This window comes from Zea mays, chromosome 7 (assembly GCF_902167145.1).
Source record: "Zea mays cultivar B73 chromosome 7, Zm-B73-REFERENCE-NAM-5.0, whole genome shotgun sequence".
NCBI lineage: Eukaryota > Viridiplantae > Streptophyta > Magnoliopsida > Poales > Poaceae > Zea > Zea mays.
The window spans coordinates 24,600,926-24,615,795 of record NC_050102.1 but is presented as its reverse complement, the minus strand read 5'-3'; the positions used below and the strand labels follow the sequence as shown (position 1 = coordinate 24,615,795).

Sequence of the window (14,870 nt, the reverse complement as noted above, 5' to 3'; positions counted from 1 at the left end):
AACATAAACTTTTCGTACGCATCATTTTCCCTTTCAAACAATTTTCCAAATATTCGAGTTGAACATGTATTTCAATAATCAGAGTTGTAAGCTTGTGAACAATGTGAATCTGTGAATTTTCTGTCACCTATGATACATGAATATGTGGCTTGTAAACTATGCTTCTACATTAATATGTGCCTTATAAACTGTGGTTGCATATGAATATGTGGCTGTTGTTTACGTGCATGCAGATGTGTGACCCTGGTGCACACACATATGATCATGAAATGGATGACAGAGATGCAGCATTGCTTGTTGCTCTATATGTTGTAGACATTTGGGGCAGACCTTTAAGTCAGGTTCCTAGAAGAGCAATGGTTGAAACTGGTATTCAATGGGTTGAGAGAACGTTGGAGAATAGTAACGACTGCTTCGACATGTTTCACATGCGACGAACTGTTTTTAGACGATTGCATGATACGTTGGTGGAAAATTATGGTCTGCTTCCAAGCCGGGGTGTCAGTACTATGGAAGCTCTAGGCATTTTCTTGTGGGCATGTGGGGGTCCACAATCATTTAGTCAGATAAGGAATAAGTTTGGTCACTCCTTGGAAACAATTAGTCGCAAGTATAGTGAAGTAGTCCTTAATGCACTGTATAAGATGTCATCTGACATAATCAAGCCCAAAGACCCAAATTTCATCGAGATTCATCCTCGTTTGCGAGAGGTGAGATTTTGGCCACACTTCAAGGATTGCATAGGAGCAATTGATGGTAGTCACTTTCCAGCGTCAGTCCCGGCCTCGGAGCAAGCCAAATATATTGGCCGGCACGGTTACGCATCGCAGAATGTAATGGTCGTTTGTGACTTCGATATGAGGTTTACATTTGTTGTCACAGGATGGCCAGGATCCGTACATGACACTAGAGTATTACAAGATACTTCGATAACTTATGCGGACAGGTTCCCCCATCCACCGGAAGGTATATAAATTTGTTGTACTTTTTTATCATACGGTATTAATTTATGTCTTAAGTATTTAACTTTTGTATTTCATGTTTGTGCAGGTAAATACTATCTTGTCGATTCAGGCTATCCAAATAGAAAGGGGTACCTTGCACCTTATAAGGGTCAGAAGTACCACATTTCGGAATGGCAAAATGCGAGGCAACCTATTGGGAGCAAAGAAGTATTCAACTATGCACACTCTTCGCTACGCAATGTTATAGAGCGATCGTTTGGGGTGCTTAAAATGAAGTGGAGAGTGCTATTAGGTCTCCCTTCTTTTTCGCTTACCAAACAATCCAAGATAATTATTGCTTGTATGACATTGCATAACTTTATTAGAGAAAGTGCTCTACACGATAGAGACTTTGATGAACTAGGACCTAATAGCCTCAGTCATGATGTACCTTCAGGTGAGAGTAGTAGTAGCACATCTGATGAGTTAGACATGAGTGCTTTTCGAGATGCAATTGCTAATGCATTAGTGTCGTAGTTAACTATGTCAATGTAACGGTACTTATGATGTAATCAACTCCACTAATTATTGTGTAATGACCTTTTGTTGGTTCTGGGTTCAAGTTTATCGTTTGTTCGAACAGAATCTGCAATATGAGAATCTGATTATCCAAACACGTAGATTCTAACGAACAACTTTTCTGCACAGCTAACGAACCAAACACCTAAATTCTAACCACCAGCTTTTCTCAACAGCCAGCTTTTCCCCACAGCCAGCTTTTTAGAAAAGCTATTGAGAAAAAAGCCGAACCAAACACACCCATTGTGTCCACAATGAAGCTTAAAATGTGAAATGCTGAATTTGGTGATATCTGTACTATTGCACTTTTGTGCTTGTTACTGGGACACATATTTTAGCTCTTTATAGACTAGTACTATGGGAAAAAGACAACTTCATTAATGCTTAATTTCTACAGCAAAATATTTTTTGATTGTTTTTTTCTTCATCCTCAAAAGGTACTGCCCTCTTTTTTCTTTGGGATTCATGTCTGAGAAGCAAATAGATTTAGTTATATAATTTTTTTATTGTTCCAGCTATGGCATCATATGTTACAGCCTCACTTGTTTGCATGGATTTAGTGTTTACTGTGCCTTCATATTAATCGGAGCATAAAATAGCTCATATTGGATGTCTAAGGCTCTCTGTCTCACTTCGCTTTAGTCTCTACCAATGCAGAAACTAGAATTACCCACAATGACAATTCAATCAGCCTTCAACGTTCCCCTCAATTCGGTTAATTTCTCACTGTTATCTCCAATATTACTTCTTCAGGTGACTAATCTAATCGGACAGCTTCTTGGAAATCAGCCTAAAATGTGAACTGAGATGAAATTTTGTTTGTGGTGTATGTCTTCAACTTTGGTTCTAGGTTTGCGTCGAGAGAGAAATTACATCTCAAATTATTAGTATTATTATTGTTTGGGCATGATGGTTGCGAGGGAAAGGCTTGTCTCAGTTTATCTCTTTTGGATCTATCTTTTTTTCAATATTGATTGGACATGATGGAGAAGCCTACTTGTGAGGCTTTTGATACAAATTCTATATCCACCTTTTGTTTGAGCTTATGAATTCTACTTTTAGGAGGGCAAATGTGCGACCTTGCTAAAAAGATAGGCTACTCTGCCCTGTCACAAATAAGAGACCTTAGTCTGTCTCCAAGAGATTATATGCTTCTCTATCTTCAGTATAAAGAAGATTTTCTTCTTTATAGTCTCCAATGGTATCCTCAAAATATACATGATATTTCTTTATCCTCTATAGATAGACTCTCTTCTCTATCACGTCTATCACAACGGATTAGTAAAATAAAAAATATATAAGATATTTGAGAGCACGATAATTTGTACATATAAAAAATTGGAGCAAACTACATATCTATAATGTGTTTTCAATCTATAGAGGATGAGATATAAAGTACGTTATTAGAGAGGATAGAATATATTATAAAAGTTTGCAAAGAACAGATGTAGAAGAGGGACAACCCTATATAATTGTCGTCTTATGCTAAACATTTCAAAGTTTGACATTTTTTTTCAGGTTGGGTTTGAATGTTTAGAAGTGCTATGAGCATATTTGCTTTGGGAAATAAAAGTATGCCTTCTCTATATTTTTTGGATATAATATAATAATAACTAGTTGTCAAAGTTTAAAACATTTGACTTAGATAACCCAAAACATGATTTATATTTGTGGAGTATGTTTCGACCATTTTTGCAATTGGTCTTCCCCTATTTCTAGTTGAGTAAACTTTGATGTACCCCATGAACTTATCACTGAATTATAAGAACCTTGAAGTCATACAGTCACATGCACCCTCTATTCCAAATCGAATAATCACACTAAAAGGATCAAGATATACACAGAATATTAATTGTGCTAATCTAATGTGTGAGACTTGATCATAGCACACTTGGTGATTATTTTGCGCCCGAGTTTTGGACCCCTAAAACCCGGGTGTGACAGAGTTGGAGTCCGTACAGAGTATGTCGAAGATAAGGTCTATGTCGCCATCGACCGTCCCCGCGAACTCCAAGTCATCGAATGTAAGGAGATGGCCATGGGCCACTAGGGCCATGATCACCACCGGGGCGTGGCGTAGTCATGGTGGGAATGCGCCAGGGCCACTGCTAGAGCCACCGTAGTAGGACGACGCTTTTATGTCGTATAACGAGGAAAGTTCCGTGTATGATGTGAAGAAGACCAACATATCGTCATACGTGGGGTTGGGCCCCATATGGATCACGACCTGTCACCTTATCTCGTCGGCATTAGAAGGTGGGGTTAGTTTGTGCTCCTCACACCACCCGCGTGGGGGCAAGGCTAAGGCTGCTAAGGGCCTCTGAGACGGTGTCGAGGTTCTCGGTCCAAGGAGGTCAGGCGGGCATCGACCTGACCATATCATCCTCCTGGTTGATGACAATATCGAGGTTTCTGAAGCGGATGGCTGCTTCAGGGTTGTAATCGATGTGGGGGCCGCTGTTGGCCCTTGCGGTCGTTCGGAGACTCCTCGGCGGAGGGGGTCAGGCTTCCGGGCCCCTAACACACTTCACCTTCGCCTTTGCCATCGAGGGAAGCGTCGAGGCTCCCAAAACGTATTGCCACTTTGGGGGATCGATGGCATCACGGCTAGACATCCGGAGCTCGAAGAACTTCGTCGGGAAAGCGCAAGGCCCTTACCTTGCGCCCCAACTGTCGGTGTTTTGAACCTCGCTCCGACAAGTAAATTTTTGTGTGTGTTCTGGGCTCCAGACGATGTGCGTGGTGGGCGCAAGATTTGTAATGGTTCGCGCAGGACGTCCCTGAAAGTCGCCTAGAGGGGGGTGAATAGGCAAATCTGAATTTTATAAACTTTAAGCGCCACTACAAGCCGGGGTTAGCGTTAGAAATATAATCGAGTCCAAAAGAGAGGGTGAAAACAAACCACAAGCAAATAAGAGCGGATGACGCGATGATTTGTTTTACCGAGGTTCGGTTGTTGCAAACCTACTCCCCGTTGAGGTGGTCACAAAGACCGGGTCTCTTTCAACCCTTTCCCTCTCTCAAGCGGTCACTTAGACCGAGTGAGCTATCTCCTTAATCAAACGGGTCACTTAGACCCCACAAGGACCACTACAAACTTAGTGTCTCTTGCTTTGATTACAAGTGTCTTGAGAATAAGAATGAGGAAGAAGAAAACACGATTGCAAAAGCCAAGTAACAAGAGCGACAAATAACACACGGATCACTCTCTCTCTCTCTCTCTCTCTCAAGTCACTAATCACTAATGATCACTTGTCTCAATTGTGGAACTTTGAGAGATTGGAGGCTTTGATTATGTCTTGGAATGGAATGCTAGCTCTTGTATTGAATGTTGAAGGTTGGAATACTTGGGTGAAGTGAATGTAGGTGGTTGGGGTTGTATTTATAGCCACCAACCACTTCCTAACCATTGCTCCAATTCTGTCGACCGCGGACGGTCCGCGCCCCTGGTCCGGATGGTCCGCCCCTGTACATCAACGGCTAAAATCGCAATGGTCAGCAGTAACAGCTATATTAACGGCTATAATGCATTAAATGTGTCGTCAGATGTCAGATAAAGGTAGTCGCGGACGGTCCGGTGGTGCACCCCGGACGGTCCGCGAGGATGCTATAATTCATTTTACCTAACCCGTCACCTTCAGGTTTTTCGGTTCCTTACCTACCGGACTGTCCGCGCCTCAGTCCGGACGGTCCGTGCGTGGTCTCGGACGGTGCTTGCTTTCCCATCAGACGGTCCGCAGTAGAGACATGTGTTTTTGCATTGGTTCTGTCCAAGGGTCATTTAGGTGTTGCGGACGGTCCGCCCCAAAGGCCCGGACGGTCCATGCTTAGTCTGTTTTTCCAAAAAGCTTCTCCTGTTCGGAATAATCTACGGTATTCCGGACAGTCGATTTAGAATAGTTGTAGATGAACCTTTGGCACCTGTAGGACATATAATCTAGAGCAAACTAGTTAGTCCAATTATTTGTGTTGGGCAATTCAACCACCAAAATCAATTAAGAAATGGTGTAAGCCTATTTCCCTTTCAATCTCCCCCTTTTTGGTGATTGATGCCAACACAAACCAAAGCAAATATAAGAGTGCAGAATTGAACTAGTTTGCATAATGTAAGTGCAAAGATTGCTTGGATTGAGACCAATAATTATTTCTACTAGATATGCATGGATGGTTTTCTTCTTATTAAAATTTTGGACCACGCTTGCACCACTTGTTTTGTTTTGCAAAGTTTTTTTTGGAAATTCTTTTCAAACTCTTTTTGCAAATAGTCAAAGGTATATAAATAAGATTTTGAGAGGCATTTTCAAGATTTGAAATTTTCTCCCCCTGTTTCAAATGCTTTTCTTTTGACTAAACAAAACTCCCCCTTAATGAAATCCTCCTCTTAGAGTTCAAGAGGGGTTTAGATATTAATTCTTAAGAGGGTATACCAATTATATCAAAACTAAGATACCAATTGAACACAACTTTTCTTTTAATACAAATTTGAAAGACTTCAATTTTTGAAATTGGTGGTGGTGCGGTCCTTTTGCTTTGGGCTAATACTTTCTCCCCCTTTGGCATGAATCGCCAAAAACGGATACTAGTGAGTGAAATATAAGCCCTTTACTTTCTCCCCTTTGGCAAATAATATATGAGTGAAGATTATACCAAATTTGGAGAACGGTGTGGAGTGACGGCAAAGGATGAATAATTCGATGGAGTGGAGTGGAAGCCTTTTGTCTTCGCCGAAGACTCCATTTCCCTTTCAATCTATGACTTGGCATAATATTCACTTGAAAACACATTAGTCATAGCACATGAAAGAGATATGATCAAAGGTATATATTTGAGCTATGTGTGCAAAACATTAATCAAAATTCCTAGAATCAAGAATATTTAGCTCATGCCTAAGTTTGGTAAATGTTTTCTCATCTAGTGGCTTGGTAAAGATATCGGCTAATTGTTCTTTGGTGTTAATATATGCAATCTCGATATCCCCCCTTTGTTGGTGATCCCTCAAAAAGTGATACCGAATGGCTATGTGTTTAGTGCGGCTATGCTCAACGAGATTATCCGTCATGCGGATTGCACTCTCATTATCACATAGAAGAGGGACTTTGGTCAATTTGTAACCATAGTCTTTAAGGGTTTGCCTCATCCAAAGCAATTGCGCGCAACAATGGCCTGCGGCAATATACTCGACTTCGGCGGTAGAAAGAGCTACAGAATTTTGTTTCTTTGAAGCCCAAGACACCAGGGATCTTCCCAAGAACTGGCAAGTCTCTGATGTGCTCTTTCTATCAATCTTACACCCTGCCCAATCAGCATCAGAATAACCAATTAAATCAAAAGTGGATCCCCTAGGGTACCAAAGACCAAACTTAGGAGTATAAACTAAATATCTCAAGATTCGTTTCACGGCCCTAAGGTGAACTTCCTTAGGGTCGGCTTGGAATCTTGCACACATGCATACAGAAAGCATAATATTCGGTTGTGAAGCACATAAATAGAGTAAAGAACCTATCATCGACCGGTATACCTTTTGATCTACGGATTTACCTCCCGTATCGAGGTCGAGATGCCCATTAGTTCCCACGGGTGTCTTGATGGGCTTGGCATCCTTCATCCCAAACTTGGTTAGAATGTCTTGAATGTACTTCGTTTGGCTAATGAAGGTGCCCTCTTGGAGTTGCTTGACTTGAAATCCTAGAAAATACTTTAACTCCCCCATCATAGACATCTCGAATTTTTGAATCATAATCCTACTAAACTCTTCACAAGTAGATTTGTTAGCAGACACAAATATAATATCATCAATGTAAATTTGGCATACAAACAAATCATTTGCAATTGTTTTAGTAAAGAGAGTAGGATCCGCTTTTCTGACTTTGAAGCCATTAGCGATAAGAAAATCTCTTAGGCATTCATACCATGCTCTTGGGGCTTGCTTGAGCCCATAAAGCGCCTTAGAGAGTTTGTAAACATGGTTAAGGTACTCACTATCTTCAAAGCCGGGAGGGTGCTCAACATAGACCTCCTCCTTGATTGGTCCATTAAGGAAGGCACTCTTCACGTCCATTTGGTAAAGCTTGAAGCCATGGTAAGTAGCATAGGCAAGTAAAATGCGAATTGACTCAAGCCTAGCTACAGGTGCATAGGTTTCACCGAAATCCAAACCTTCGACTTGTGAATATCCCTTGGCCACAAGTCAGGCTTTGTTCCTTGTCACCACACCATGCTCATCTTGCTTGTTGCGGAAGACCCACTTGGTTCCTACAACATTTTGGTTAGGACGTGGAACTAAATGTCATACCTCATTCCTTGTGAAGTTGTTGAGCTCCTCTTGCATCGCCAGCACCCAATCCGAATCTTGAAGTGCCTCCTCTATCCTGTGTGGCTCAATAGAGGAAACAAAAGAGTAATGTTCACAAAAATGAGCAACACGAGATCGAGTAGTTACCCTCTTATGAATGTCGCCGAGGATGGTGCTCACGGGATGATCTCGTTGGATTGCTTGGTGGACTCTTGGGTGTGGCGGTCTTGGATCCTCATCATCTTCCTTGTCTTGATTATTAGCATCTCCCCCTTGATCATTGTCCTCCTCTTGAGGTGGCTCCTCTTGATCTTCAATTTCATCATCTTGAGCTTCACCCTCATCTTGAGTTGGTGGAGTTGCTTGTATGGAGGAAGATGGTTGATCTTGTGCATGTGGAGGCTCTTCGGATTCCTTAGGACACACATCCCTAATGGACATGTTCCTTAGCGCGACGCATGGAGCCTCTTCATCATCTAGCTCATCAAGATCAACTTGCTTTACTTGAGAGCCGTTAGTTTCATCAAACACAATGTCACAAGAAACTTCAACTAGTCCAGTGGACTTGTTAAAGACTCTATATGCCCTTGTGTTTGAATCATAACCAAGTAAAAAGCCTTCTACAGCCTTAGGAGCAAATTTAGATTTTCTACCTCTTTTAACAAGAATAAAACATTTGCTACCAAAGACTCTAAAATATGGAACATTGGGCTTTTTACCGGTGAGGAGTTCATATGATGTCTTCTTGAGGATTCGGTGTAGATATAACCGGTTGATGGCGTATCACGCGGTGTTGACTGCCTCGGCCCAAAACCGATCCGAAGTCTTGTACTCATCAAGCATGGTCCTCGCCATGTCCAATAGAGTTCTATTCTTCCTCTCCACTACACCATTTTGTTGTGGCGTGTAGGGAGAAGAGAACTCATGCTTGATGCCCTCCTCATCAAGAAAGCCTTCGATTTGTGAGTTCTTGAACTCCGTTCCGTTGTCGCTTCTTATTTTCTTGATCCTCAAGCCGAACTCATTTTGAGCCCGTTTCAAGAATCCCTTTAAGGTCTCTTGGGTTTGTGATTTATCCTACAAAAAGAACACCCAAGTGAAGCGAGAATAATCATCCAGAATAACTAGACAGTACTTACTCCCGCCGATGCTTATGTAAGCTATCGGGCCGAATAGATCCATGTGGAGCAGCTCGAGTGGCCTGTCAGTCGTCATGATGTTCATGTGTGGATGATGAACACCAACTTGCTTCCCTGCTTGACATGCGCTACAAACTCTGTCTTTCTCAAAATGAACATTGGTTAGTCCCAAAATGTGCTCTCCCTTTAGAAGCTTGTGAAGATTCTTCATTCCAACATGTGCTAGTCGGCGATGCCAGAGCCAGCCCATGTTGGTCTTAGCAATTAAACAAGTGTCGAGTTCAGCTCTATTGAAATCAACTAAGTATAGCTGACCCTCTAACACTCCCTTAAAAGCTACTGAATCATCACTTCTTCTAAAGACAGTGACACCTACATCCGTAAAAAGACAATTGTAGCCCATTTTGCATAATTGAGAAACAGAAAGCAAATTGTAATCTAATGAATCTACAAGAAAAATATTGGAAATAGAATGGTCAGGCGATATAGCAATTTTACCCAATCCTTTGACCAAACCTTGATTTCCATCCCCGAATGTGATAGCTCGTTGGGGATCTTGGTTTTTCTCATAGGAGGAGAACATCTTCTTCTCCCCTTTCATGTGGTTTGTGCACCCGCTATCGATGATCCAACTTGAGCCCCCGGATGCATAAACCTACAAAATAAATTTAGGCCTTGTTCTTAGGTACCCAAACAATCTTGGATCCTTTCACATTAGAAATAAGCACCTTGGGTACCCAAACACAAGTCTTTGACCCCTTGTGTTTACCCCCAACATATTTGGCAACTATTTTGCCTGATTTGTTAGTTAAAACATATGATGCATCAAAAGTCTTAAATGAAATGTTAGGTTCATTTGATGCAATAGGAGTTTTCTTTTTAGGCAATTTACCATGGGTTGATTGCCTAGAACTAGATGCCTCACTCTTATACATAAAAGCATGATGAGAGCCAGAGTGAGTCTTCCTAGAATGAATTCTCCTAATTTTGTGTTCGGGATAACCGGCAGGGTATAAAATGTAACCCTCGTTATCCTGAACTATGGGAGTCTTGCCCTTAACAAAGTTAGACAATCTCTTAGGAGGGGCATTAAGCTTGACATTGTCTCCCTGTTGGAAGCCAATGCCATCCTTAATGTCAGTGCGTCTCTCACAATAGAGCATGCTTCTAGCAAATTTAAATTTCTCATTTTCTAAGTCATGCTCTTTAATTTTGGCACTAAGTTGAGCTATGTGATCATTTTGTTTCTTAATTAAAGCTAAGTGATCATGAATAGCATCAACATTAATGTCTCTACATCTAGTGCAAATAGTAACATGCTCAACAGTAGATGTAGAGGGTTTGCAAGTATTTAATTCAACAATCTTAACATGTAAAATAGCATTCTCATCTCTAAGATTGGAAATGGAAGCATTGCAAACATTTAAATCTTTAGCCTTAGCAATCAATTTTTCATTCACAATTTTAAGGCTAGAGAGAGATGCATTCAATTTGTCAATCTTAGCAATTAAACTAGCATTATCATTTCTAAGATTAGCAATTGAATTATCACCGACATTTGATTTCTCAACCTTAGCAATTAATTTGGCATTTTCATTTCTAAGGCTATAAATAGTGTCATGGCAAGTGCTTAGCTCACTAGTTAATTTTTCACATTTTTCAACTTCTAGAGCATAAGCATTTTTAACTTTAACATGCTTTTTATTTTCTTTAATTAGGAAGTCCTCTTGGCTATCCAAGAGTTCATCCTTCTCATGAATAGCACTAATCAATTCATTTAATTTTTCCTTTTGTTGCATGTTTAAGTTGGCAAAAAGGGTGAGCAAATTATCCTCATCATCAATAGAATTATCCTCATCACTAGAAGTTGCATACTTAGTGGAGGATTTTGATTTTACCTTCTTCATTTTGCCGTCCTTTGCCATGAGGCACTTGTGGCCGACATTGGGGAAGAGAAGGCCCTTGGTGACGGCGATGTTTGCGGCGTCCTCGTCGGAGGAGGAGTCGGTGGAGCTCTCGTCGGAGTCCCACTCCCGACAAACATGGGCATCGCCGCCCTTCTTCTTATAGTACCTCTTCTTTTCTCTTCTCTTTCCCTTCTTGTCGTCGCCCCTGTCACTATCGCTTGATAATGGGCATTTTGCAATAAAATGACCGGGCTTACCACACTTGTAGCACACCTTCTTGGAACGGGGCTTGTAATCTTTCCCCTTCCTTTGCTTGAGGATTTGGCGAAAGCTTTTGATGATTAAAGTCATCTCCTCATTGTCGAGCTTAGAGGCGTCGATGGGGACCCTACTAGGTGTAGAGTCTTCTCTCTTCTCCTCTGTCGCTTTGAAGGCAACAGGTTGCACCTCGGATGTGGAGGTGGCGCCTTGCTCGATGATTTTCTTGGAGCCTTTGATCATCAATTCAAAGCTCACAAATTTCCCTATAACTTCCTCGGGAGACATTAGTTTATATCTTGGATCACCACGAATTAATTGAACTTGAGTAGGGTAAAGAAATACGAGTGATCTAAGAATAACCTTGACCATCTCATGGTCATCCCATTTGGTGCTCCCGAGGTTGCGCACTTGGTTCACCAATGTCTTGAGCCGGTTGTACATTGCTTGTGGCTCCTCCCCTTGGTGAAGCATGAAGCGACCGAGCTCCCCCTCGATCGTTTCCCTCTTGGTGATCTTGGTCACCTCGTCTCCTTCATGCGCGGTTTTGAGCACATCCCAAATCTCCTTGGCGCTCTTCAACCCTTGCACCTTGTTATACTCCTCTCGACTTAGAGAGGCGAGGAGTATAGTGGTGGCTTGGAAGTTGAAGTGCCGGAATTGGGCAACTTCGTCCGAGTCATAGTCTTCATCCCCCAGTGATGGTACCTGTACTCCAATCTCAACAACATCCCAAATACTAGTGTGGTGTGAGGTTAGATGGTGCCTCATTTTGTCACTCCACATATTATAATCTTCACCATCAAACATGGGTGGTTTGCCTAATGGGACGGAAAGTAAAGGAGTACGTTTTGAAATGCGAGGATAGCGTAGGGGAATCTTACTAAACTTCTTGCGCTCATGGCGCTTAGAAGTGACGGACAGCATGTCTGAGCCGGAGGTGGATGGCGATGAAGATTCGGTCTCGTAGTAGATAACTTTCTTCATCTTCTTTTTCTTCTCGCCGCTCCGACGCGACTTGTCGTGTGAAGGGGATCCCTTCACCTTGTTGCCGGACTCCCCGGATGAAGCCTTCCCATGGCTTGTGGCGGGCTTCTCACCGGTCACCATCTCCTTCTTGGCGTGATCTTCCGACATCACTTCGAGCGGTTAGGCTCTAATGAAGTACTAGGCTCTGATACCAATTGAAAGTCGCCTAGAGGGGGTGAATAGGCAAATCTAAATTTTATAAACTTTAAGCGCCACTACAAGCCGGGGTTAGCGTTAGAAATATAATCGAGTCCAAAAGAGAGGGTGAAAACAAATCACAAGCGAATAAGAGTGGATGACATGGTGATTTATTTTACCGAGGTTCGGTTGTTGCAAACCTACTCCCCGTTGAGGTGGTCACAAAGACCGGGTCTCTTTCAACCCTTTCCATCTCTCAAGCGGTCACTTAGACCGAGTGAGCTATCTCCTTAATCAAACGGGTCACTTAGACCCCACAAGGACCACTACAAACTTAGTGTCTCTTGCTTTGATTACAAGTGTCTTGAGAATAAGAATGAGGAAGAAGAAAGCACGATTGCAAAAGCCAAGTAACAAGAGCGGCAAATAACACACGGATCACTCTCTCTCTCAAGTCACTAATCACTAATGATCACTTGTCTCAATTGTGAAACTTTGAGAGATTGGAGGCTTTGATTGTGTCTTGGAATGGAATGCTAGCTCTTGTATTGAATGTTGAAGGTTGGAATACTTGGGTGAAGTGAATGGAGGTGGTTGGGGTTGTATTTATAGCCACCAACCACTTCCTAGCCGTTGCTCCAATTCTGCCGACCGCGAACGGTCCGCGCCCCTGGTCCGGACGGTCCACCCCTGTACATCAACGGCTGAAATCGCAACGGTCAGCAGTAACGACTATATCAACGGCTATAATGCATTAAATGCGTCGTCAGATGTCAGAAAAAGGTAGTCGCGGACGGTCCGGTGGTGCACCCCGGACGGTCCGGTGGTGCACCCCGGACGGTCCGCGAGGATGCTATAATTCATTTTACCTAACCCGTCACCTTCGGGTTTTTCGGTTCCTTACCTACCGGACTGTCCGCGCCTCAGTCCGGACGGTCCGCGCGTGGTCTATGACGGTGCTTGCTTTCTCATCGGACGTTCCGCAGTAGAGACATGTGTTTTTGCATTGGTTCTGTCTAAGGGTCATTTAGGTGTTGCGGACGGTCCTCCCCAAAGGCCCGGACGGTCTGCGCTTAGTCTGTTTTTCCAAAAAGCTTCTCCTGTCCGGAATAATCTACGGTATGCCGGATAGTTGATTTAGAATAGTTGTAGATGAACCTTTGGCACCTGTAGGACATATAATCTAGAGCAAACTAGTTAGTACAATTATTTGTGTTGGGAAATTCAACCACCAAAATCAATTAGGAAAAGGTGTAAGCCTATTTCCCTTTCAGTCCCTACATCTAGTCATGGACGGCTTGCGCTACCGGCACCATTGCTGATCAATGCTCGTAGTAGAGGTTAGAAGCGAGCGAGAGAGGGAGGAGAGGCTCCCAAGTCTCTGTGTGATGGAGGAAGAGGAGCTAAGGGCTACAGAGTGGAGTCCTAACTAAGTCTTGGTTTGGCGTTGGGGCTCTGACCTCTAGGCCCTCGTCTTTGTGTCTTGGTGTCCGTTTAGGCGTCTTATCGTATCTCCGTCCTTCTTCCCCCCTTTCCCTACCCTCCTATTCATGGGGACTGACCTCCTCCTTTTATAGGCCAAAGAGAGGGTCGCTCGGTGGTGGCTTCCTCAGAAAGGAATCACCGGGAGATGGTAAAACTAAGCATTCTACCACGAGGTGAAGCCACGCGCACCCGTGGGCCCTAGGGTCATCTGACAGTCTCGTATTATTTATAACGGACGGTACGGGCAGCGTGGGACATGAGCGCCATCATTTGAGCTATACCAACCCCTAGCCTCCGTAGCTCGGGGCTTGGCATGACTTTTCTTGGTGTGTCGTGCAAGCGGTCTGTGCACTCAGGCCCAGGGAGGGGGGGTACGCGGGTCTTAAATGCACCACAGTCCGAGGGGTGCGTATGACATGAGTGTGCTGCAGACCGAGGAGCTCGTAGGCCATGAGTGGGAGGCAGACCGACGCCTCTGCCTTGGCTCGGTGCTAGGCATAGTTAGTGTGGCAGTCACTTATGGTGGGTCAGGCGAAGGATCTACTCAAGTGGTTTCCTTTCGGTTCACCTGACCCCCTATCTGGTTTCGCCACTCCCGACCTTAGGTGTTGCGGGGTTCGTCCGTGGGCGGGTGCTTCTAAGGTAGACATTTCCTTCCTCCTCGAACTGACCGACGGGTCCCAGTTGCCAGAGGCTTTTCCCTAGCGTGCTCACTGACCGGTGGTCCCAGTTGCCAGAGGCTTTTCCTAAAACTAGTCTATATGTTCATCAACTCCTTGACACTTAGAACTTATCGATCCTTAACCTCCTTGCTCATCATTTGAAAACTAATAGTTAAATACCATCAATAGGGTCATGAAAACTGAGAGCACCTAGAGGGGGGGGGGTGAATAGGTGATCCTGTAAAACTTAAACTTATAGCCACAAAAACTTGTTAAGTGTTAGCACAATTATTGCCAAGTGGCTAGAGAGAAGTCTCAACAAAACACAATACCACAAAAGATCAAACACAGAGATGACACAGTGGTTTATCCCGTGGTTCGGCCAAGACCAACGCTTGCCTACTCCACGTTGTGGCGTCCCTACGGACGAGGGTTGC

At 43.3% G+C, this 14,870-nt stretch overlaps 1 protein-coding gene across 1 annotated transcript; it reads left to right on the top strand.

Moving 5' to 3' along the window:
- The first annotated feature begins 288 nt into the window (after positions 1 to 288).
- Positions 289 to 1,507, top strand: LOC103632156 (protein ALP1-like). The gene is made up of 2 exons (XM_008653985.3): positions 289 to 966; positions 1,051 to 1,507. The coding sequence occupies exons 1-2, from the start codon at positions 357 to 359 to the stop codon at positions 1,479 to 1,481; spliced, it is 1,041 nt and encodes a 346-aa protein (XP_008652207.2). The 5' UTR covers positions 289 to 356; the 3' UTR covers positions 1,482 to 1,507.
- Positions 1,508 to 14,870: the final 13,363 nt, after the last annotated feature.

Excerpts from the sequence above, each read along its gene's own strand:
- LOC103632156 (XM_008653985.3), top strand. The coding sequence starts at position 357 with ATGGTTGAAACTGGTATTCAATGGGTTGAGAGAACGTTGGAGAATAGT. Across the intron at positions 967-1,050 it reads GTTCCCCCATCCACCGGAAG|GTAAATACTATCTTGTCGAT; the intron begins GTATATAAATTT and ends ATGTTTGTGCAG.